Source organism: Lithobates pipiens, unplaced genomic scaffold, assembly GCF_037356315.1.
Source record: "Lithobates pipiens isolate NorthernLeopardFrog02 unplaced genomic scaffold, aLitPip1_a1.2 Scaffold_11, whole genome shotgun sequence".
Taxonomy (NCBI): domain Eukaryota; kingdom Metazoa; phylum Chordata; class Amphibia; order Anura; family Ranidae; genus Lithobates; species Lithobates pipiens.
The window spans coordinates 18,351,951-18,378,426 of record NW_027507696.1 but is presented as its reverse complement, the minus strand read 5'-3'; the positions used below and the strand labels follow the sequence as shown (position 1 = coordinate 18,378,426).

At 41.2% G+C, this 26,476-nt stretch overlaps 1 protein-coding gene and 1 long non-coding RNA gene across 2 annotated transcripts in view; one reads left to right on the top strand and one right to left on the bottom strand.

Moving 5' to 3' along the window:
* The window catches only part of ZFHX2 (zinc finger homeobox 2), a 107,595-nt gene that overhangs the window by 17,453 nt on the left and 63,666 nt on the right, over positions 1–26,476 (top strand). The window contains exon 2 of the mRNA XM_077469151.1: positions 24,183–26,321. Within this exon, the coding sequence (XP_077325277.1) occupies positions 24,224–26,321 (2,098 nt within the window). The 5' untranslated portion in view covers positions 24,183–24,223. The remainder of the gene's footprint in view (positions 1–24,182; positions 26,322–26,476) is intronic.
* Positions 290–14,865, bottom strand: LOC143960523 (uncharacterized). Its single transcript, XR_013270336.1, has 4 exons — positions 14,436–14,865; positions 13,366–13,556; positions 9,504–9,624; positions 290–3,243 (listed from the first exon to the last, which is right to left on the bottom strand). It is a non-coding gene; the product is annotated as an uncharacterized LOC143960523 (long non-coding RNA).

Genomic DNA, 26,476 nt, shown 5'->3' with positions numbered 1-26,476 from the left:
CTACTGCTTCCCGTGTTATTCTGTAGGATTTACTAATTAAACACTGAGGGATTTTTGTTCTATGGAATAATATAGGTAGGGGTCTCAACTCATTTAGAAAAAAGAGAACCTTTGATGGTTCTCCTGCAGAGAAAAGAGTGGAGAGAAGAAAGGGCACTTGTTGGGAAGACTGGAGTAGAAAAATGAATGCAAAAGAGAATTCATACACCATAATGTATGGATAGGAGCGATGTATACAGACAGGAAAATTAATATTGAGGTATCCATAGAGAATAAATTTGTCAGAGACTAATGTCAGGAATGTTTATTGCTGTGCTGTCATCAGTTGACAATAGTAGGTATAATTATAGTACAGTAAAACCTTGGTTTGACAGTGACTTGACAGTGGTTTGAGAGCGTTTTGCAAGACGAGCAAAATTTTTAAAAACATTTTGACTTGATATACAAGCGATGTCTTGATATACAAGTAGCGTCATGTCACAGCTGAGTATAAAATAGAAGAGAGGCGCCTCTAAGTGTAGCAATATGGTTACATTTAATGAAGGTATAACATTTAGCATGGTTGATGATTAAAACAGGCACATTTAAGTATGGAGACATCCAGGGTAAAGCTGTCCACATAGACCATCTCTCGCACCCCTATTGACATTGTCCCTTCCACGCTGCTCCCCACAAGCGCTTCAATCCTCACTTTCAGATCGCTCTACTGCAGGGTAGTCTTCCTGGTCATGATTGCAGACTAACAGCGCTGAGAGCTGGCTGCGCGCGGGATGGTCTATATGAACAGCTTTACCCCAGATGCCTCCATACTTAGACGTTCCTCTTTTAACCACTTGCTTACTGGGCACTTAAACCCCCCTCGTGCCCAGACCAATTTTCAGCTTTCAGCGCTGATGCACTTTGAATGACAATTGCGCGGTCATACAACACTGTACCCAAATTACATTTTTATCATTTTTTTCCCACAAATAGAGCTTTCTTTTGGTGGTATTTAATTACAGCTGGGAGTTTTATTTTTTGCTAAACAAACAAAAAAAGATGCAAAAAATAAAAAAATCATGTTTCATAGTTTTTTATAAAATTTTGCAAACAGGTCATTTTTCTCCTTCATTGAAGTGCGCTGATGAGGCGGCACTGATAGGCTGCACTGGTGGGCACTGATAGGCTGCATTGGTGGGCACTGATAGGCTGCACTGGTGGACACTGATAGGCATAGTTAAGGTGGCACTAATAGGCACAGATAAGGTGGCACCGATGGGCACAGATAAGGCGGCACTGATGGGCAAAGATGGGCACAGATAAGATGGCACGGATGGGTGGCACGGATGGGTGGCACTAAGGGGCACTGATAGGTACCACTAATAGATGGGACTGATGGGCACTGATAGGTGGCTCTGATAGGTGGCACTGCTGGGCACTGATGGGCGGCACTGATAGGCACTGGTAGATGACACTGATGGGCACGGATATGTGGCACTGGGGTGCAGCACCTTTGTTGAGGCAGATTGTGGGCACTGCTGGGTGGCACTGTGGGCACTGCTGGGTGGCACTGTGGGCACTGCTGGGTAGCATTATGGGCACTTCTGGGTGGCACTGACGAGGGGCACTTATTTTTTATTGAGGTGGCAGGGGGTAGGTGGGCACTGGCAGGGCTGGCCATGATCGGGACTGATGTCCCGATCACGGCTGCCGGTGATCGGCTCTTTTTTTTTCTCCTCGCGCGAGGAGGAATAATAGCCGATTACCGGCTCCATTGTATCACATGATCAGCTGTCATTGGCTGACAGCTGATCACGTGATAAGGGGTCGAGATCGACCCCTTGCTCGGATCGGTGATCAGGCGAGTCTCATAGACTCGCCGATCACAGAGCGCGCCGCGTGCGCCCCTCAGGGGGCGCTCAGGCCGCTCGTGCACGGGACGACGTCAATAGACGTAGTCCCAGCAAAGGAGGTCCGCGCTGTAGCCGTCATTCGGCTATAGCGCGGGTCTCAAGTGGTTAATCATCAACCATGCGAGTTGCTAAATGTTGTACCTTCATTAAATGTAACCATATTGCTACACTACACTACACCAAGAGAGGCACCTCTCTTCTCTTTTATACTCTGTAGCTTCTGCTGGATTTTGCTTCTAATCCCCTTGTGTAGGCCTCCATTTGTGGATGGACATTTTATGGTTACACAACCTCTCACATAACTATAATCTTTTTATATGGACTATAAACTGAAGGATTATGATAAATGGTTGTGGAACGAATCATCTGAGTTTCCATTATTTCTTATGGGGAAATTTACTTTGATATACAAGTGCTTTGGATTACAGCGGACCACAGCAAAGGCAGTGCATGCGCTACTTTACAAAACATAGGGCAACCAGATTGCATGGTACTTCTGCACCATGTGATGTGGTGCAGGCAAACACACTGCTTTTGCAACCTACATTTGGGGTGTCATTAACATTGCACTGACACCTGCTGGAGATCGCAAGTGCAGTGCATTTTGAACGTGGTGTGGGAAACACACGAAGTGCAGGTTTCCCACACCATGTTCTGGTGTGAACTAGCCCTGAAACCCTTCAGAGATGAGCAACAGATCATCTAAAGCAGGACATCTAAAGCAGGAGTCCCCAAACTTTTCAAGCCAAGGACCAGTTTATTGTCCTTCAGACTTTAGGGGGGCCGGATTGTGGCCAGCGGGGGTAGAAAATGTCCTGGGCCCAGAACCAGTGAGAATAAACATGGCCTTAAGGTTGAGGGTCAGTAGCAGGAGTAGTAGTGCCCCTATTAGTAATAGAAATAGAATCCCATCATTGGTATCAGTGGAAGAAATAGTGCCCCCTTGTTGGTGTCAGTGGCAAGAATAGTGCCTAAAGCGGTGGAAGGAATAGTGCCCCAAGGGCCGGATAAAGGCTAGCAAAGGGCCACATCTGGACCTCAGGCTGCAGTTTGGAAACCTCTGATCTAAAGTAAACAACAGAGTTCCATCTCTGCAACATTGTATCAATTCTGTAGAGCAGTTCACTCTCAGCAGTAGCTGATTCATTACATTGTCAGTGGTGCAGAAACCTCCATACACTTTGCACACAGTACAGAGGTCTCCCTCATATTATTCTTTCTTCTGGTTGAATGTTTATATCCTATAGTCTTAGGCCATTTTCTGGTTGAATATTTTTTACCTCTTCTGGTTGAATGTCTATAAGGTTTTTTGTTCTCTTTGGATCAAATGTTGGTAAATGGTACATTCGACCTGTGAAAGGAAACAAATAGAAGCTGCCAATTTACACAAATGACAAACATTACAGGTATTAATGATGGTTGTTGCTTGAATACTGAGATATCCATAATGCTTTTTTTTTTTTTTTTTAAACACACCCCAAAGTAAGCCATTAGTTTGGTCTGAATAACTACTCAAATCATAATGCTGATACCAAGCAACCCAAATCCTATATGCAATAACTATACTAACGATACACCTAATGCTTATATAAAGTAACTCATGAGTTACTCTGACCATAACCATAAACCTATTAATTACCAAAACCCTTACCTAATATTGTGTAACTAAGCCCAAACTATGTGACTATAATAACCCTAAACACAATGCCAGCAACGCCATCACATCATAAAATATAATGTAATATATATAGTATCTCACAAAAGTGAAAACATCCCTCACGTTTTTTGTAAATATTTTATTATACCTCTTCATGTGACAACACTGAAGAAATAACACTTTGCTACAATGTAAAGTAGTGAGTGTACAGCTTGTATAACAATGTAAATTTGCTGTCTCCTTAAAATAAATCAACACACAGCCATTAATGTCTAAACCGCTGGCAACAAAAGTGAGTACAACCCTGACAAGTGAAAATGTCCAAATTGGGCACAAAGTGTCAATATTTTGTGTGGCCACCATTATTTTCAAGTCTTAACCCTCTTGGGCATGGAGTTCACCAGAGCTTCACAGGTTGCCACTGGAGTCCTTTTCCACTCCTCCATGACAACATCATGGAGCTGGTGGATGTTAGAGACCTTGTGCTCCTCCACCTTCCCTTTGAGGATGCCCCACCAATGTTCAATAGGGTTTAGGGCAGGAGACATGCTTGGCCAGTCCATCACCTTTACCCTCAGCTTCTTTATCAAGGCAGTGGTCATCTTGGAGGTATGTTTGGGGTCGTTATTGGAATGCTTCAATATGTCACAGTACATGTTGGCATTCATGGTTCCCTCAATGACCTGTAGCTCCCCAGTGTTGGTAGTATTCATGTAGCCACAAACCATGACACTCCCACCACCATGCTTGACTGTAGGCAAGACACACGTGTCTTTGTACTCCTCACCTGGTTGCCGCCACACACGCTTGACACCATCTGAACCAAATAAGTTTATCTTGGTCTCATCAGACCACAGGACATGGTTCCAGTAATCCATGTTCTTAGTCTGCTTGTCTTCAGCAAACTGTTTGCTGGCTTTTTTGTGCATCATCTTTAGAAGAGGCTTCCTTCTGGGAGGACAGCCATGCAGACCAGTTTGATGCAGTGTGCGGCATATGATCTGAGCACTGACAGGCTGAACCCCCACCCCTTCAACCTCTGCAGCAATGCTGGCAGCACTCATACATCTATTTCTCAACGACAACCTCTGGATATGAAGCTGAGCATGTGCACTCAACCTCTTTGGTCGACCATGGCAAGGCCTGTTCTGAGTGGAACCTGTCCTGTTAAACCGCTGTATATTCTTGGCCACCATGCTGCAGCTCAGTTTTAGGGTCTTGGCAAACTTCTTATAGCCTATGCCAGTGATGGCGAACCTTGGCACTCTGGCACTGAAGAGTGCATGATGCTCATGCACTCGGCAGTATAGTTGAGCATTATGGGAAATGTAGTTCCAAAACATCTGGGGTGCCAATGTTTGCTACCACTGGCCTAAGCTATCTTTATGTAGAGCAACAATTCATTTTTTCAGATCCTCAAAGAGTTCTTTGCCATGTGGTGCCATGTTGAACTTCCAGTGACCAGTATGAGAGAGTGAGAGCTATAACACCAATTTTAACACACCTGCTCCACATTCACATTTCAAACCTTGTAACACTAATGAGTCACATGACACGGGGAGGGGAAATGGCTAATTGGGCCCAATTTGGACATTTTCACTTAGGGATGTACTCACTTTTGTTGTCAGCGGTTTAGACATTAATGGCTGTGTGTTGAATTATTTTGAGGGGACAGCAAATTTACACTGTTATACAAGCTGTACACTCACTAATTTACATTGTAGAAAAGTGTAATTTCTTCAGTGTTGTCACATGAAAAGATATAATAAAATATTTACAAAAGTGTGAGGGGTGTACTCACTTTTGTGACATACTGTATATATTACATTATATTTTTTGATGTGATGGCGTGATATGCTGTACATCGAAAATTTGTAAATTGAGTTGAGCTCCACTATCATAGGCTGAGAAGGCTGAGAGCAATGTATGGTGTATGGAACAGAATGGAGATCAGTGCAGCATGAGAGGGAAATTTCCAACTTCATCTAAGACTACTTTTCTTTACAGCCTACTGGCTACAAAAGTGTACTGTATGAAATGTGAACTACATGTGAGCATTTGCCATGACTTAAAGTAGAACTAAAGACATTTTTTTTTTTTAACGTTTTGTATAGGGTAAGAAAGGGCTATAACCTCTATCAGATTTTTATCCCTTTGGGGAGATTTCCATTTATCTCCTGGCCCATAGCCAAAACAGAAAGTGAGAGGAAATCCTTCCAAAGTGAAGGAATGCCTAGTTGTCACCAGGGACACCAGAACCAGTGTTCCCATTGGAAAATTTCCAGTCTATAACTGCTCTAATGTCAACGCAAATGTTGGGATTTTATTTCTCCTTTCTTAGTGATAATCATAAACAGGACAAATAGAGAGGGTGAATCTCCTTAACGAATGCACAAATAGCAGTAATAGCAGTCTAATCCCTTTATACTCTATCAAAAGTTTTAAAAAAGTTGCCTTTAGTTAAGATCCAATATTTTCCAATACATTAGTTGCTAAGTAATACAGATATTTCTTCCTGCTTTTTTATTACACTGTTTTCTAGGCAGAGTCTATACCCAAACATTAACCACTTCCCGGCGGCCCTCCGTCAGAGGGGGGGGGGGGGTCTGTGCTGATAATCAGCACATTGATTATCAGCACAGCCCCATCAGATGTGTCAATCAGCTGCCAATCGGTGCCCCAATAATAAAGTCTGCCAGTGCCCACCACAATGCCAATCAGTGCCCATCACAGTGCCAATCAGAGCCCACCACCATGCCAATCAGTGTTCATCACAGTGCCCAGCATTAATACCTGCCCAATCACTGCTGCCCATCAGTGGCATCTATTAGTGTCCATCAATGCCACCAGTCAGTGCCCATCAATGCCGCCTGTCAGTGCCACCTATTGGTGCCTATCAGTGCCCATCAATTCTACATATCAGTGTCCATCAGTGCCAATTCATTAGTGCCGCCTCATCAGTGCGGACTCATCAGTGCCCGTCAGTGAAGGAGAAAATAATTTTTTTTAACAGAAACGAAGAAAAACTTTTTTTTTTTCAAAAATGTCAGTCTTTTTTAGTTTGTTTAGCAAAAAATAAAAACCGCATAGGTGATCAAATACCACCAAAAGAAAGCTCTATTTGTGAGAAGAAAATGATAAAAATGTAGTTTGGGTACAATGTTGTATGACCGCGCAATTGTTATTCAAACTGCGACAGCACTGAAAGCTAAAAATTGTCCTGGGCAGGAAGGGGCGAAAGTGCTTGGTATTGAAGTGGTTAAAAAAAAAAAAAAACTGTGGTCTCCCCTACACTATACTATGCTTTGAATTGAATAACTTATAAATACCATTTAAGAGTATAAGTAATTATCCTGACAGGTGAGCCCTGCCCTTTCCAGTAGCACAGTAATTACTGAAAACAGCTTGGATAACCCACAAACAATATAGTATTTATATTGGAACAAGGCTCCAGGGTTGCAGAATAGAATTAGTGTACCAATGTTTTTTCATTATAAATCGTACCCGTCTTTAATGTGTTATCTTTGTGTATGTTTAATATTAAAGACAATGGGGGTTATTTATGAAAGGCAAATCCACTTTGCACTACAAGTGCACTTGGATGTGCAGTCGCTTTAGATCCGAGGGGGACATGCAAGGAAAATAAAAAACAGCATTTTAGCTTGCACATGATTGGATGAAAAAATCAGCAGAGCTTCCACTCATTTCAGATCTACCCCTTAAGCCGCGTACACACGGGAGGACTGTATGGCCAACTTAGTCCGTCAGACAATCCGACGGACAGTCCGTCCTACTTTTGAATGAACGGACTTGACCACACACGGATGAACAAACAGTCCGTCAAAAGCTTGCACGATGACGTATACAGCACGTACGACGGGACTAGAAATCGGAAGTCCAATACACAGCAATGCAACCTTTCGCCGTGTAAATCCTTTCTGAGCATGCGCCATACTTAGTCCGTCGAACTAGCCTACTGACGAGCGGATTGTCCGCTGAAACCAGCGGATTGTCCGCTGAAACCAAAGTCTGACGGACAGTATTACGGAAATTCCGAAATACTTAGTCCGCCAGACTGCACACTGAAAAAGTCCGCTGAAGCCCACACACGAGTGGACTGTCCGCTGAAATGTGTTTCGACGGACTAAGTTGGCCAGACAGTCCGCCCGTGTGTACGTGGCTTTAGATTTACAGTGACTGCACTTCCAAGTGTACTTGTAGTGCAAAGTGGATTTGCCTTTCATAAATAACCCCCGATGCTGTTTATAGACTTGAGATATCAGTTGTTTTTGCATGCATAGTCAGGTCACCGGGGCAAGGTGTCTGCAGAATGACACATAAACTTGTACCAAAGGTTGTTTATAGTTTATATCGGTGAAGAGGGATCAAGTGGAGATCGGGAGATCATTGCCAGTTATTGGAGAGAACAATAGCGACTGGGACAAATGTTGTCATTCTATGGGTATAAGCTGGTTGGCCCTCGTGTCTATGGATACCCTAAAGTAAACCAACCAGAAACAAATAACAGGGGTTGTGATTGCTCACTTTCTTTTGAAAATGCTAGTTGCTTGATTGTTATACTGGCCCACTGGTTTCTATCTACTTTGATTCACTGATCATGAACAAGTACAGTATGCAGATCGGGAAATACTTTTTCAAGGTTAGTAACCTAAAATGAATTAAAGCCAATGGACCAGCACTTTGAGAAGGGAAATCAGAAAGAAATATGACCTCCGGAAGATTTAACCCCCTCATGACCAGGCCCTTTTTTGCGACATGGCACTGCGTTATTTTAACTGACAATTGCGCTGTCATGCGACACTGTGCCCAAATAAAAATTTTGTCTTTTTTTCCCCCACAAATAGAGCTTTATTTTTGGTGGTATCTGATCACCTCTGCAGTTTTTATTTTTTGCACTATGAACAAAAAAAGACCGACAATTTTGAAAAAAAAAAAAAACTATATTTTTTACTTTCTGCTATAAAACATACCCAATAAAAAAATGTAAAGAATTTAATTTCTTCATCAATTTATTCTGCTACATATTTTGTTTAAAAAAAAACAACCAAAAAGCGTATATTGATTGGTTTGCACAACAGTTATAGCGTCTACAAACTATGGGATATTTTTATTTATTTTTTATAAAAAAATGTTTTTACTGGTAGTGGCGGTGATCCACGACTTATAGCGGGACTGCGATATTGTGGCGGACAAATCGGACACCTTATTGACACTTTTTTGGGACCAGTGACACTAATACAGTGATCAGTGCTAAAAAAACATGCACTATCACTGTACTAATGACACTGGGACACTGGCTGGGAAGGGGTTAACATCAGGGGTGATCAAAGGGTTAACTGTGTGCCTAGATTGTGCTTACTCACTGCGGGGGGTGATTTGACTAGGGCAGGGGTAGGGAACCTTGGCTCTCCAGCTGTTTTGAAACTACAAATCCCATCATGCCTCTGCCTCATGCCTATGATTGTTAGGATTTTGCAATGTCTCATGGGACTTGTAGTTTCAAAACAGCTGGAGAGCCGAGGTTCCCTACCCATGGACTAGGGGAAGGCAAAGATCTGTGTTCCTGCTTTGCATAAACACAGGATCAATTGCTTCCCTTCTGACAGAACGGCAATCTGCCTTTGTTTACATAGGCAGATCGCCGTTCTGCCTGTGTACTGTGTAATCGGCGGCTGCCAGCAGACATCGAGACCGCGGTACCCTCAGCTGGGCTCCCGTTGGGTGTGATCACAGCGGGAGCAGGCGCACACCACTCAGACCCGGAAATGTCAGACCACGTACTAGGTACGAGAGCTGGCACAGAGTGGCCACTCTGCCGCAGTATATGTAAAGTGGCCGATCCACAAGTGGTTAAATCTGAACTCCAGGCAGATATTTAAAAAAACAGGTTATGCCGTTTTGTATTAACTTTTAAATTCGGGTAGTATAAATACCTGTATTTGAATTGTCATTAGCCTCATGTAAACACCCAAAATCACTGTGACTGGGAAAAGGAGTGAAAGCAGTAGGAGCCAATCCGGTGTCCTGCATGCGCATCTTCTGATAAGGAACAGGCTGACAGGAAAAGAGAGAAAAAAGATGACCAAATCAATCTGCTGCTGTTCCTTCACTGTCCAATCACAGACTAGGGGGCAGGGAGGTGACCGGTTAGTAATGCATAACTGCAGTAGAGATAACTCAAGTCATAAGCTTCACCATGCTGTCTTGTAGGACTGTGTAAATATCACCACTGGTTTCAAAGATATACAAATCCTCCGGCAAATAAAACAGCTTTTCAGTTCATCTTTAATTACATCCATACCTCACTAGTAATTTTTTACTGGTCTTGAAAGAAATTTGTAAGAAATTTTTATTTATAATAAGGATATTTTTTTTTTTGCACACATCTGACTTCCTGTCTGTTGAAGAGCACTGCCAAATTTCTTTTAGACTATTTCCAAGTGCTACATGCTGATCTAAAGAGGAAAGAGTGACTCCATAGAAGAGAAAAACTGCACTGTTAACTGCAAAGTTAACTTCATTTTTAGTGCAATACAAAGCAACAGTTTTCTATCCTCTATCTTTATTGCACCATTTGGCTGCAACACAGCTTTCAAGAACCTGGAGCTAATGAATTCTCTAAGGGCTTCCAGTATGCGTACTGGTTACGAGCATTTGGCATCCTTATGTAAGAGCCCTTAGCCTCAATTAGCCTAAAGTGTTCTATAACAGGTGCATAGCAAATAAATACACCAGTAAGCTTTGCTGGTAAAACGACGGTGCTGGGTTTAATTTGGACATGGACTTAGTAAACTGAGCTTTAGCTGCTTTATTGTGATCTTAACTTTGTTGCGAGAAGTAGGAAAATGAACATCATTTTGTGTAACTGTAATTAGGAGTTCTTTCAGTCAAAGTAAAAAGTTTGACCAGGCCAAATTATTTTATTATTTTAGTTTTGGCTAGATTGGGGAATGGCTAGACCCCTAGTTCCTATCCCTGTTTGCTATCTGGATTACATTATTGTCTCCCCGGGACAAAATGTGGGGCAAATCAACAAGATGAGGGACAGAGCAATAAAAAACTGAAAGAGGTTCTAGTTCCCATCTTCCACACTACTTGAAACTATCTGTTTATTCCTGTTTGATTGCCTTTGTAGAGATACCTCCTTGTTGATCTAGTGATCAGGTTGTGTATCAAACAGGTGCGTAGAGAGTATAAACCAATCATAAGCCAAAATAGGTTCTAACCTTTCTCCACCCTATTGCTAAGCCAAAGAAACTATTTTGGCTGGAGTTTCACTTTAGCTACTTTGGATTAAAGTGGAATTCCAGCTTACACCTAACTAGCTCCTAACTAACCTTAAAACTGTTTGTCTCTTTACACCTCCTAACACCTATGCTAACAAACATGTGCAAGAAATATATATATATATATATATATATATATATATATATATTCACAGCTGCAGGGAGGAAGCGCGGCCAACGGATGGGCCATTGAAGCCTATGGGTGACATCACCGCTTCAGGCTTTACTAGCCGTTTCCTGACCTCTCTTTCCTCTCCTGTAAGTACCGTATATACATGCTTAGTTAGCACAGGTGTTAGGGAGAGGAAAGTTTTAAGGCTAGTTAGATGTAAAAGCTGTAATTCTACTTGAACTGGTCTTTTAAATATGCAAAGGGATATTACAGCGAAATAACGTTTTAGAGAAATTTAACATAGGTATTACAAACACAACAACCTTTTTAAAATTCTTTCACAGTTAAAAGTATGAAACTATGACCTGGCCTGTTTTCCATAAGCTGGCCATACACTATTAAGTTTCCAGATGAATGTTCATACAAGCATTCATATGAGAATGCTTATGAGTACATTTGATGACTTAATGAAGACGGTTTTGAAAAAACTTCAAAATTTTATTTGCTTATGACAGTCGATTTTGGAATGAATAAGCTTTTCTGGAGGAAAACCACATTTACCGCTAGAAATTTGTTTGAGAAAAGTTTTCAGTTGTTGAAAATGAACCTTTGAATTGTTTATTGAAGCTTCTATTTGTCTAATTCTCTAATTAAATTCTACTAGTTTATGCCTAGCTTTAGAACCAAAGAACGTGGGGTTTTAAATGGTTGTATCTCATTTGTTTTGCAATTATTGAACCAGCACGGTAAAATCACTAGCATTGTGTGACAAAGTAAATCTTCCCCTCTATAAATCTTCTATGGATCTTTTACGTTTAGGTAGTGTCCAGTATTATTTTTTTTCTATGGACTATATCCATTCGTTTTTTTATTCCGAAAATAACAATACTCCAAACAACAACATAACCCCAGGGCAACCAAACACCAAAAAACCAAAAACCTGATATTTGGGGAAAACCAAACACCTAATATTTATGGGGCAATTTAAAGAATAAAATGCAAAAAGAGAGAAAATCAAAACAGTTTTGTGCAAACAGTTCTCCTTGTTACCATGTCATAGCAGGTCTGACCCAGGAACTCTGCTTCCATAAATCAGTAGGAGTTTTCTTACCGCTGCTCGATATCATGATAATGCAATGGTTGGGGGCCAGCACAGATGCGGCATGCCCTCTAGGTTGTTCAGGAACTAAGACAAAATTGTGAGTAGTTAATTTTTAAATATCTAAACCCTTCTTCTATTTGAAGATGTAGAAACTGTTTCATTTAGACCACAGTACCTAAAGATGATCCTCACATAGAAAAATTACTTTACAACGTTGTGACCCTCCACTCCCGCAGTCTAAAAATGTAACTTTTCTTTTTGTATTCATGGTCAAACTCGCCCCCTGCCTCCATTCTCACCTAGGGGAGAATGACCTGTAATCTGATTTTGGTTCCTCTTGGGATATGCACGGTCCATATCATCAGTTTACACACTGCGGCCAGAGGAGGGCAGAACTGGTTGAGCGTCATCAGGGGGTCAGCAGCAAAAACCAGAAAGAAACAGCTGGCTCCCGAAGATGTCATAAAGCAGTGGTCATCAACTCCTGTCCTCAGGGCCCATTAGAAGGCCAGGGTTTATGTATTACCTTGGGGAGATGCAGACTAGAATACTGCAATCACTGAGCAGCAAATGATATCACCTGTCATGTATTTCAGTTATCTTGAAAACCTTGCCTGTTAGTGGGCCCTGAGGACAGGGTTGATGACCACTGTCATAAAGGAAGGAGGCAGCACAGGACCCAGCATGTTGCAAAGGAGGGGCGGATCAAGGACTGGTGATGGATTCGCTGTCGGGGTAAGTATGTTATTTCAAGATAAAAGGTAAGAGATTAAAAAAAACAGTTAAGACAGGAGGACACAGTGGGATGAAGTTACTCTTTAAAGTATGTAAACCCAATCAATAAAATTTCATGTAGTTTTTAAAAACAATGTGCAGCTTTCAGAATTAGTGCTTAGTTTAAATGCCATGCCTGTAGGTCAATGGTAGTTCCTTACATCCTGGCAGAAAAATTCCCATTGTAAGAGACTAGTCTTGTCCTACCTAGGATCTGGGGCACAATGTATGTTGGGCATGCCCCCAGCATCACAGAAATAAGTGCTCTTCCTCTTCCAAGACCCATGCATGTGCAGTGCACCCGCTTTACCTCTGTTGCTGTAGTGGCTGAGCTAAACTCAATTTTCAGCCAGGCTGCTGGGAAGCCACCATTGGCATACAAGTATGGTATTTTGAAATCTGCATAGTGTCTTTTAAATAACCGGGGCCTCTTGACTGCATGGTACATTATATTACAAAGGTTAGCCTTTAATATTTTAAGGTAATTACAAGTAATTTTTTTGCAACTTTCAAAATAATACCTTTTCACCCTGCTATGATTTTTTTTTCCATGCACTTCCTGTTATAGGGTGACAACGCTCTGACCCTGTCTTCCAATTGATGTTCTGCATTGTCACCTTGTCATATGTTCACCCAAAGGCGACTACAAGTGGCCCTGTTGATGCTCATTGCAAAGGTGTGTTCCGTTGTTGCCACCATCAGGAAACCTGTCCTAAAAATGACATAGCAGTTGTTAAAGTTCATCCATTCAGACAGGAAGCACCCTTGTGATGCAGCAAAGACAATGAAAGAAAACTGTATTTTATTTAAAAATATCATTATTTATGATAAGAAACACAGGGATTGATTTACTAAAACTGGAGAGTGCATAGTCTGTAGCAGCTATGCATGCTAGCCAATCAGCTCCTAACTTCAGCTTGTTCAATTAAGCTTTGAAAAAAAAAAAAAAAAAAACCTGGAAGCTGATTGGTTTCTATGCAGAGATGTGCCACATTTTGTTCTCTTGTACTTTAGTTTTAGTAAATCAACACCTAAATGTAATTCGTTTAGAATTTACATGTACTTTACAAATTCCATCTTCTGCATGATTGCATATAGCATATCAAATTAGTAAACTGTGTTTTCTGCAGTTTAGCTATTCAACTCAGACAGTGATCAACCAGATGTGGTCCTCATAGGTGGACAATGTAGTTCATAGATAATGATCTGACTTACCTAAATTCTGCCTTATTGTAAAAAAATGAAAAAAAAAAAATGACCTTATATAACGATATCTATTCTGAAAACAGCTTTGTATAGTCTCGGCAGCTTTTGAGCGGGTTGAAAGTTATTGTCATAGAATCATTTTACATTTAAGGTAGAAAAAAAGCAATTTTTTAAATGTAAAAGATGCACTCACGGTACATGATTTCACTACCGCTGCTCACACAGCCATTTATGCTCATTTTTTTGTATTTTCACGCTAAAACATTTATACGCTAAAGCTTATTTTCCACCACCACCGCTATGACACAGTTCAGCCATTTTGCAGATTCAAATGGCTTTCTGGTGCTTGCCTGCAGTGAATTATACACACATTTGTTGAGCTCACCTGACACTGAATTCATTTATTATACGTAGCGTGCATTTTGTACGCTCCATGTTGTCTTAAAGGATCTCATTGTATTGCTGAATTTAGACATTCTGCCCAGGTATACTTAATCAATCTCTCACACGCAGCAGTGTTATTTGTGCGTCATAAAGCTGTTTGCAGCTCTCTTCCGTCTTTATTCCTCTCATCTTTTCTCGGCTCTCTTTGTCTCTTTGCTATCTTCTGCATTTAACTCCGCCCCCAACCATCTCCAGCTTATTCTGTCACTCTGCTTTTGTCTTCCGCTCTCTCCGGCTTTCTGCTTCTATTCTCTTTCTACTCCCCACGTCCATGTTTATTCGTGCAAGAAATCTTGACATCTTCCTTTCTGATTAGCTCTATTTTTTATTGATCACCAAGTCTTTTGATGCTTGTGTTTATCTCTAGGTTGTATTTATGACTATCATTCGGACACACACCCACAGAAGACACTCCAGCTCCCTTCTTTTTTTTTTTTTTTTGCAGACAGTAAACCGAAAGGCTGACACGGGCTCATTCATTTTGACTGTTAATATGCCGCAGTCTCTCACCTCAGGAATGAGCGTTATATTCGCAGCAGGTTTATATGACTTAGCCTGCGCACTTCTCTCACCTCCATCTCATTTCACGCAATAGTATAAGTAAATCACTGCTCTGATTGTGTATTTTTATTTTAAAGTCATTTTTTTTTAAATGTAGAACCGTTAACTGCATATCTACCGGTATGCAGGATAAGAATATGGCGTTCTAGTGTAAATGTAACATTTTGGTTCGCTATTTAAGACATTTTATCACCCTGGTAAGGTAATGGTCAATGGCATATCTGTTCTGCAGTAATAGGGGTACAGTCAACCATTTGAATGCCGTGTTTAGGCACTATGTGCTCCGGTGCTCACATGGAGAGGTATTAGCATGCTGCACACACCTAGCAGCATATGTCACACACTCTGATTAAAACCCTCAGTCACAATATGCATGAATCACATGATTTAATGTGATGAGGAGCATATGTTACACTTCATAAGAAATGCTCTAAGACATACTGAACTCCAGCAATGGGAAGAAGACTCAGCTGATAGCTGCCAGACTCTGCCAGTATATATAGGGAGCTCATATTTTCGTGCACAGACAGAGTGTCGACACCTCACTCTCTTAACACACCGTTAGAAAGTAATTGTATTGATTTTTCCATCCTTCTTCACCCTCCCTTTTTAGCTGTCTCTTGGAATATCCTTGTGCTGTCTCTATCCCAGCATCACCTCTTTCAGCGCATCCACTGTCCTCTCTCCGCTGTTACATATGCTACGTCCTCCTCCTATGTGTTATTCACTGCTTCCTTTTATTTCTATATTTATGTCACTGTAAGATTTTTCATTTACAATGCTTTATGGTATGTCCACTTACCCCTTGCTCTGTGTGTTCTCTTTCTCGGTCCTTCAATGTGTTTAGATATCGCCTTATTTCTAGCATTTCTTTCTTTTACTGGAGATAATTTCTTCCCTCTTTCTGCTATCTCTTTCAGATAGTAATCATTCACTATCATGTGTCTGTCTTTTTATGTACTCAATATTGTATTCTTTCCAAGAGACCCTTTCCTTACTTCCTCATTATCACATTTCTGTAGATCCCATATTCTTCCTCTCCTTTCTTCAAGTACTCACTAGTGCCCTTTCTCCTTTGTAATGTTCGATTACCTGCCAGTCTTCCGTTTCCTTCCTAAGGCCTCCTAGCCTTTCTGTCTGTTTCTATTAGTTTTGGTTCTCTTACTTCACAGGTCTCAACTCCTGTATTTCTTATTCTGGACAAGGGTCACAATGGAGGACTGGAGGAAGTGAAGATCCATATAGTGGCTGTTATGCTTAACAGCAAAACAGCGTGGGAATTCTAGTACCGCTAACATTGTATAATTGCTCTTAAACTACCTACACATGGTATTTTAGGTCATATGCTCTAAAACAGTGGTTCTCAACTCCTGTCCTCAGGACCCACTAACAGGCCAAACTTTATGTATTACCTTGGGGGAGATGCAGACTAGAATACTGCAATCACTTAGCAGCAAATGATATCACATGTAATGTATTTCAGTTATCTTGAAAATCTGGCCTGTTAGTGGGCCCTGAGGACAGGGTTGATGACCACTGTCATAAAGGAACGAGGCAGTGCAGGAACCAGCATGTTGCAAAGGAGGGACGGATGAAGGACTGGTGATGGATTCGCTGTCGGGGTAAGTGTGTTATTTCAAGATAAAAGGTAAGAAGAGATTAAAAAAAAAAAAAGTTAAGACAGGAGGACACAGTGGGATGAAGTTACTCTTTAAAGTATGTAAACCCAATCAATAAAATGTCATGTAGTTTTTAAAAACAGTCTGCAGCTTTCAGAATTAGTGCTTAGTTTAAATGCCATGCCTGTAGGTCAATGGCAGTTCCTCACTCCTGTCCTCAGGACCCACTAACAGGCCAAACTTTATGTACTACCTTGGGGAGATGCAGACTAGAATACTGCAATCACTGAGCAGCAAATGATATCACCTGTCATGTATTTTAGTTATCTTGCAAACCTGGTCTGTAAGTGTATCCTGAGTACAGGCATTGAGAACCACTGCTCTAAAATGATCTGATCACTAAAAGCTCCTTTAAGCCTGGTACACACCACAGAAAACTGACAGCCCAAATCGGAGCTGCTGTACCAGCAATCTGATGTTAGTACAGCGACCTGACCTGCTGAGCTTTTGGGGGGCGCCCCCCCGGTCATGGGTCTTTGACAGAAGACGGCTTCTGCTGGACCGGCTGCCATACACATGGGCCAAATGTCGGCTGTTCAATAAAAACCCATTCAATAGAAACTCGGCCCATGTATACTAGGCTTTAATATAAAGCCAGCCATAGTATGGGCGGGCTGATTGTACCCAAGTTGATCGATCGACCAGCTTGGGTACAACCACTGTGTCTGATTCTTCATGCGATTTATGCCAGCAGCTATAGCTTCTTCTATGGTTGGCTTAAGTTTTTCATATAGTGCTTAAAATTCTGGGACTTTCTGCACTTACACAAGGGCAAAGTGTAAGTCTAGCCATAGACACGGACAGAACAAGAGCAAATAAGTAAATACCTCCATACACATTAAACAGAATGGATGGAGGAATCTGCACTGCTGGCTATTGTGTTCAAGCAGCCACAGCACCCAAGGCTGCTTAATTACCCTATCAGTTTCTAGTCACTGTTTGGCCAACAATTTAATATATATGGCGCCTTTTATTTTTTTCAGTACTGTTTTCTCAGGCCCGGCGGTGCCGACAGGGCAGATTTCAGTAAGAATCGGCTGCTATTTAATCCATGCTGTAGCAAGCTTTATTCCAATACCTGTCTAGTTGTATCACAACAGTTGATGGAAGAATCTTTAAACTCCCTTGTTTTGCAATATTAAACATAAATGATTACTGTCAGTTTTCGATCACTAAATATACCACTTTCCACAATACAAAGCAGTATGAAAGAAACACAAATTAAATATAAAGATTTTATAGCCATTTTAGCGGGAAAGTCATTATATACTCTTACATCGTCTACATTATAATTTGTCTATATTTTCTTTTGGACTTGTTATATTTTGCTTTATAACTATTTTGGTGATGAGTATTTAAATTGGGTGGAATCAAATATTATGATGGCAAAGTAATATTGGCTGGGGCCATTTTACCCGTTTGTTAGAGTGAATTGGCTTGCTTTGTTTGCATTGTCTGCTTATAATTGGATTAATGGTTTGTGTTTCCATTGTTTTGTTAGCCGAAGGTTGGCTTGCTACAGCTGTATTTGTTCATTATCTCTGCACTTGCTTGTTATGTTTGTATTGATTGATTGTCATTATGTTTTGTCTGGTTGTGTCTCCACTACTTGCCTGGGTCTTTCTTATCTTTTAAAGGTATCAGAACTCTGTATATTGTTTGTAGTGCAGTGGAATGATACATGTTGCATTGTTTAAGGATGGCTTTGTAATATTTTTACAGAGTTTATGAAGAGAGAAAATTGTAAGTTCCTCCAATTTGTTGGGGTATTTTTTATCTGTGTAATTAGCAAGGATGAATGGGACTGACATGAGGGCTTTTGAAGGCCATGGCGAGGTTATGGTACTTTAACATCTAAGACACAGTTGTGAATGTTAAGCCCTCTATACACAAGCAATTTGTTCCAACACCCTTTTTTGTTCATTTTAGCCATACTTTAATTGGACTGCTTCCATCGTCATAAAAATAACGGTTTCTGAATTAAGAATGACTTGCACCTTCTGAATATACCCATATATTGTATCATACATCCGCTATATTATTTAAGGTTTATATTGTGAGCATGTAAGCTCTTCAAAAAAGGAAAAAAAATACTTAATGTACCAACACACGGCTCAAAAAATGATGAAACCATAAATCAGACATTTAATGCACTTGCTCAAAGAGCAACAAGGATAACCAACCAATCAGTATTCAGGTTATTAGAATAAGATCAAAACGTTATTCTTGATTGGTTGGTATGGACTACTAAAGACTCTTTATTGAATAGTTCACAGAGTGTACAATCTATAATGAGATGGTATTTGTAATGCTGACCTGTGACTTCATGTTATGATTTACATGTGTTATTGTTACATATTATATTGATAATGCGACATGCATGTAAGTATTTAACATGTAAGAAAGTAATTAACTAAAATGTGTGCACATTTGGTGTGAATAGTACCATTTCCCACAACAATACCTTTTCTTTGTACCTTGCTAGGTATTGACATATACAGCAGAAACACAAGGTTATTGATTCATTGAAAAAATGACTGATTTGCTGGTTTCTCACTGCGTGTAACCTTCTTTGAATTGTACCTTGATTATATTTGGCAATTTAATTTTCCATCTGGTCTGTTTGCTATTGACTGGCACCAGGAGTCATTGTTGCCCAAGAGAAAGCTGACTGGTTACAATTTGAAACAGTCGGTTTTCTTGGCATTGTAATTGCCCTGCGTATGTGCACATTCAGATGGAGATAGTTAGATAGATAGTTAGTTAGATAGATAGATAGATAGATAGATAGATAGATAGATAGATAGATAGAAAAATAGATAGATAGATAGAAACAATAGATGTTATGCCATGTACACACGACCAATTTTCCCAAAATCTTTAAGAACGCGGTGACGTACAGCATGTACGACGGGACTAGAAAAAGGAAGTTCAATAGCCAGACGCTAATAGCTTCTGTCTCATACTTGCTTCAGAGCATGCGCCGTCTTTGTTCTGTCGGAACAAAATACAGACGAGTGGTTTTCCCGATAGGAATTGGTTCAGTCGGAAATATTTAAAACGTGTTCTATTTCTTGGTCCGTCAGAATTTTCTTAATAAAAAGTCCGATAAGACATACACACGATCGGAATATAGGATGAAAAGCTTCCGTCTGACTTTTTCTGTCGGACATTCCGCTTGTGTGTACGCGGCATTCGTTTTGCATACAAAGAATTGTGTTTGCTTTGATGTTGTTCACATATTTGATCATGTTTATTAACCACTTGCCGACCGCCGCACGACGATGTACGTCCATTTTTTGAAGAGGGATATCTCGGTAACGGCAGCAGCTGCTGGCACAACCGAGATATCCATCTCTTCAGGCGGCGGTCGGCTGTACGATAACGGTGGTCTCCGCGGCGGATTCGCCGCGAGATCACCGCTATCGGCGGCGGGAGAGGTGCCACCCCCCCTCCCGCCGCCCTCCCGCACCTTCCGCCGCTTACCGGAGCCGTCGGTAGCGGCGGAGGCGATCGGGTCCTTCCGTCTGCTGGGCATAGAGACAAGTGAGGCTAAGATGGCCCCCACTCGTCTCTATACCATAGGAGGGCGGAAGCGACGTCAAAACGTCACTTCCGCCCATACCTCTTAAAGGTATATTTTTTTTTTAAATGTCAGACTTTCTTTTTTTTTTTTTTTTTTTGCATTTTAGCCCAAATATGAGATCTGAGGACCTTTTGACCCCAGATCTCATATTTAAGAGGACCTGTCATGCTTTTTTCTATTACAAGGGATGTTTACATTCCTTGTAATAGGAATAAAAGTGATCCATTTTATTTTATTTTTTTAAAAAGTGTAAAAATAAATAAAATAAATTAAAATAAATAAGAAAAAAAAAATTTTTTTTTAAAAACACCCCGTTACGACGAGCTTGCGCACAGAAGCGAGCGCATACGTGAGTAGCGCCCGCATATGAAAACGGTAGTCAAACCACATATGTGAGGTATCGCCGCGATCGGTAGAGCGAGAGCAATAATTCTAGCCCTAGACCTCCTCTGTAACTCAAAAAATGCAACCTGTAGAATTTTTTAAATGTCGCTTATGGAGATTTTTGATTCTAAAAGTTTGACGCCATTCCACGAGCGGGCGCAATTTTGAAGCGTGACATGTTGGGTATCAATTTACTCGGCATACCATTATCTTTCACAGTATAAAAAAAAATTGGGCTCATTTTACTGTTGTCTTATTTTTTTATTCAAAAAAGTGAATTTTTTCCAAAAAAAGTGCGCTTCTAAGACCGCTGCGCAAATACGGTGTGAAAAAAAGTATTTCAATGACCGCCATTTTATTCTCTAGGGTGTTAGAAAAAAAACAATATAAAATGTTTGGGGGTTCTAAGTAATTTTCTAGCAAAAAAAACTGTTTTAAACATGGAAACACCAAGTCCGAAAAAGAGGCCTGGTCCTTAAGTGGTTAAAAAAGTACCATTGAGCAAAAAAAAAAAAAAAAAAGTATACAAACATAAAAAACTGCTATTGGACACATCATCTACATTTTCCCCATCTGTACTTGAAGATGAATTCCAGGTATGGTATATTTTTATACCACCAATGTAACTATGTATATATCATTCCTGGCTGATGCCCCTGGAAGCTGGAATGAGATGGACAAGGTGGAGAGTATGAGGTCACCACCCTGACCTGCCAGCTCATCCAATCAGAGAACGCTTTGCATCTATTATGAGAATGCAGAGCATTCCCTGAAAAGCCTCTGTGCTGAGTGGCCGACCTTGCATTCACAATGCCTGATTAGGCCAGCCGCTCTGCATTGGATTCAGAACCAAGTGGGGATCACTGGAGTAGCAGTGTTTTTACTTCAGTGGTTTCCAGCCTCCAGGGCCATCAGCCATGTGTGATATATACATAGTTACATTGGTCCAAGCTAGACCAATGTAACTATGTATAAAATATCCATACCAGGAATTCATCTTTAACTTTTACTAACCTATCGCAGTCTGGTTTTAATTAAACATCTGGGCAGCCAGTGAAAAGAACTTTAAGTAAAAAAAAACAACGTGAAATCCAGTTATCAGGGCTAAAACTATGTGTGATGGGACCCTGTAGCATAAAGAACATCTTGATTCTAAACTACGCACCAAAGACAATACCTTTAGTAATAGAGAATACCAGTTGATTGCATGCTGTGCTGCATAGGGCTCTTTTATGCTTGCCAACCTTTTGGACCCTAGGGGTCAGTAGTGGTAGTGGGATCATTGATGTGTTAGGGGCTGTAACAGCAATAATGTCTAGCAGTCTAATGTAACATGTTCCCAATCTCTAATTGTTGCCTAAAGCTTGTCTCAAGTCTCCATTTAGATCTGTAGCATGTCTGCAATCTCTGACCATCTCCAGTAGTATGTGTGCAGTCTCTGACAGTCTTTGGTAGCATTACATATACTGAATGTTATATATGGCCCCTTGACGACTCCATGGGCTTCATATACCTTGTAAGTTGAAAACTACACTTTCATTTCATCTAAAGCTGGCCATAGGGGGATCAAAATTCGGATGGTTCAGCAGGAACCAGCTGCATTTTGATCAGAGTGTAGTGTCCCTGTTCAACAGACGTTGATCGTTGGTTGACTTCTGTCAAAGGGACAAGTTGGAAAGCTTTTCTCGATCAGTGGCCACAGCCACATTCTGATAACGCCGTGTCCAACTGTCAGAATAAAATGTCCCGGCAGATGGGATTCCTCCATCCACCTTGTTTGCATGGATGGCGGAATATGTTAGTTTTTTTGTTCAGCCCACTACTCAAACGTGGAGGGGAAAGATCAGCATTCTGATCCAATCAGTGTTCTGTGGCTTTGAATAATGCTGTGTTTCAAACACTGTTAAAAAAAAGGGAGAGCTGAGAAATGACCATATTAGTGTGCTTCTGTATTTTAATGTCCAGTCAGAGGCCTAGGTGGACCTTGACCAGGGTATAAGTTTTAGCTGCAGTATATTCTGCACAATTGTCCAGGACCTGACTTTGGTGTCAGGCAGGGATATATGTCTGAAAAGAATTACACGTGTATCAGCAGCTAAAACAAATTCCGTATACATATTTTGTGTATTTGACTGTTTTACCTGGAGTTTGGCTTTAATATTATGTGTGTCACAGGCCGGTATTACTGCAGTCACTTGTGAAAATACGTGCATTGCACCCAGAGCAGGCTTCACTGTAAGTAACATAGCATACATTTGTGCAACATTATGAAAATAAAGGGGCATAATGTTATGATTAACTGTTGGTTAATACAGCAGAGACGGTTAGGATGAAATATAAAATTACCGTACTTAGCTGGTGTGTGTAAAAGAAGGTGTTTGCTAATTATGAGCAAATAGGTTAGACATAAATGAGCTAGGTGGAAAATTAAATGTAAGTATCCAAGCAGTAGCAACAGTGGAAAAAAAAAAGTAGGCTTATAAACAGCCCATTCTGTTTGTTCTGGTTATAAAATGGGATGTTCTCTGGGGCATGGCTGCATTAGTTGGTTATCCCTACATTGGAGGCTCATTACTATGCTGGCTTGTGATGGCTGCATAAATTGGCTAGTTGAGCCTGGCTTGGGTTCTGATTATGAAGAGGAGTATAAACAATTACAGTGATTATCGATAATGAGGACAGCTCCATATTGAGCTCTTACGGAGGTATTTATTGATGTTGTTGGGTACATACACGCATGTCTTGAAATGGGGCAGCTTGATCTGGTGATTACAATAGAAAAGATCTTGCTTTTTTTTTTATTCCTTTCTTTAACAGTTTCACCCCCATTCCTGCACCAGTGCTTCACCCCATCCTCCCCCACCCTATATTAAACCCCCTCCTCTGCTACGCTGTAGAATGAAACTCTTTTAGTTAATAATTTCCATACTCATTAACATGCTAATGTGCTCAGGCTCACAGCTCTTTAATCACCTCAACATCAGACTCTGTGGGGAGCAGAATTATAAGGACTCCAGGGAGGGAGGAGGAGAGAGACCAGCGGAGTAGCATTTAACCCCTATCTTGCCATATTCCGCTGAGTAAAATATTTCTAGCAAGACACTGGATTGGACAGCTTTTTTTAATCTATACAGAATTCACAGGCAAGCATTTTTTTTTTAAAATGTTGATTGCATATACAGTTCTGTGCCAATTACATGTATATCTTTTTAACCAACACCGAGCAAAGATGTGTAATTTTATGTTTAACAATTTTTTGATTTTTTATTTGAAAGATGAATAGAAGAAAGCATGATCCTTTTTAGATGTAAGGTATAAAATGCATTGTTCAGATCCCTTTAATTAGAGAATGTGGAAAGCAAAAAACAAAAGCACGAATGATCACCTTTACAAAGCAGAGACCTAGTAATTATCAAACAATTAGTCACATGGTTCTGTCTGTTTATATTTTCTCACTATTTTATTCTTTTATACACAGGGCTGTGTCTGAGATGAGTCTTGCATATCCATTGTGGAGCTATGGATGCTGGTGAATGCTTCCTCCCCTCTTCTGGGCAGGATGAAAGAAGTCCTTGGCCTCTGGACCTTAATTTACCCCTCTGCCCAACAACCACCAAAGATACCCCTCTCCTGCCTCCTAATCCTTCACCAGAATTCTCCTCCTCTTCCACCTCTGTTACTGGAGGGGGTTATGGGGCTGCTAGCCCAACATCCTCCATGTTGCAGATGCCCCTCTTGACTCCCAGTTCTCCGCACCCAACTTATCTGCCAAAGCTCTCATCTCCTTTACAGCCAAACTGCAAAGAGGAAACTGAGGATGGAGGAGAAGCACTGGTGGGACATGTGCTGTTTTCCAGTGACGGAACTGTCTACCTCCTGAAAGGCGAGGAAGGAGAAGATGGTGCTCTTCCTTCCCCTTCTTTACCGCAGGACTCTCCAAAAAGCACAGTGACGACCCATCCTCCGCTCACCTCTTTTCGTCTCACCGCCACCTACCAAGGCTTTTGCTCTAACCAAATATCCCGACATACCTCAGCCGAGGCAGCCAATCTCACTCAAACGGCGCCTGGCACCTCGCCCAGAACACAAGACCAACCCAAAGAAAAGGAGGCAGGGGGGCAACAAGAGGAAGAAGATATCAAATATGAAGCACATGGAGAGTCTACCAAGCTACAAAGGGTAGATGGAACATGGATTTGTCTCCCATGCCGCCTCAACTTTCATACTGGAATCCAACTGGGATGGCATGCTTCTCGCTTCCATGGCTTGGAGCACCCTTATAAAGATCAGCTAGCATCAGGGGAAACCTCTGGTATCATACATAGATCTGGTGGGCAGATTTTTATCAGCCTTTTAGAACCAAAAAGAAGCCAAAATGTGTTAGATGCTGGCCAGGAGCCAGAGAATGTTGTCCTTTCTAGGGTCCAAACCACCCCATCTTCAGATGTAATCCAAAGCATGCCTGAGCAGTCAGGGACATCAGAGGATTTAGTGTCAAATACAAACCCCAGTGATACCAAAAGTCAAGGGACTTTTCAAGGGAATCCAGAAGGAAACCCCAAGCTTTCTATGGGCCTGGTGCCCAACTCACTTCTAAGCTATCACAAATGTGATCCCACAGGAAATCCCCACTCAACTGAAGCCAAAGATTCAAAAGCCCTTGTAGATGAAAAGACTGGAGTAGCAAACTGGTGCTCAGCAACAGAGGCAGTGGGCGAAGATGCCGAAGAGGAAGTAGAAGATGTGGCAGAAGGCAGCCTACCTGTCTCCCAGCCATCGGACATCAATGAGCAGCTACTCGCAAACCAAAGCTTTTATGGCCCAATGATAACAAATTCCTTTATTCAAATGGGAGCTCTCCATGGCACTGACAAAGTCGGTAACCAAACAGATGCTGATCATGGGCCTCTAGCCCTTGATGAATGCACACCAACCTCAGGCCCCCAACCATTCCAAAGTCTCTCTCTGCAAGGCCAGCTTTCTCTACTACACTCACGGAATTCATGTAAAACTCTAAAATGTCCTAAATGCAACTGGCATTATAAATACCAACAAACATTGGATGTTCATATGAAGGAAAAGCATCCAGAAAGTCATAGTCACTGTTCTTATTGCCACAATGGCCAACAGCACCCACGACTGGCCCGAGGTGAGAGTTACAACTGTGGCTATAAGCCATATCGCTGTGAAGCTTGCAATTATTCCACAACCACCAAGGGAAACCTTACCATACACATGCAGTCTGACAAACACTTGGCCAACCTCCAAGGATACCAAGGATCAGGCCCCACACCCACAGCAGCAGTAGCTCCTTTAGCAGCACAAACAGTGAATGCTGGACAGGGAGATCCTAACCAAACATCACCCATTGATCGTCAGCTAAAACAAAAAGCATCATGGCATTGTAAGGTGTGCAACTATGAAACTAACATTTCCCGCAATTTACGCATTCACATGACCAGTGAAAAGCACATGCAAAATGTCCTGCTTCTTCACCAGGGGCTAGGCATGAGCCAAGACAACTTCCCATTTTATGGAGGGCCACTTGCTCCTGAACAGACACTGGATCACCCTCTACTTTTTAATCCCATGCACTTCAGCTCATCTAGTAGTCAAGGTGAGGGGTAATACAATGTTAATAAAGAAAAATTCTTGATAATAGAAAAGTTCTGTATCTTAAGAAAAAAAGATCGTTGTTTCGTTTAATCAAGCAAATTTATTATTTAAAGCCTAAGTACATCCCAAAATAAAAAACCACAAAACTCAACACAA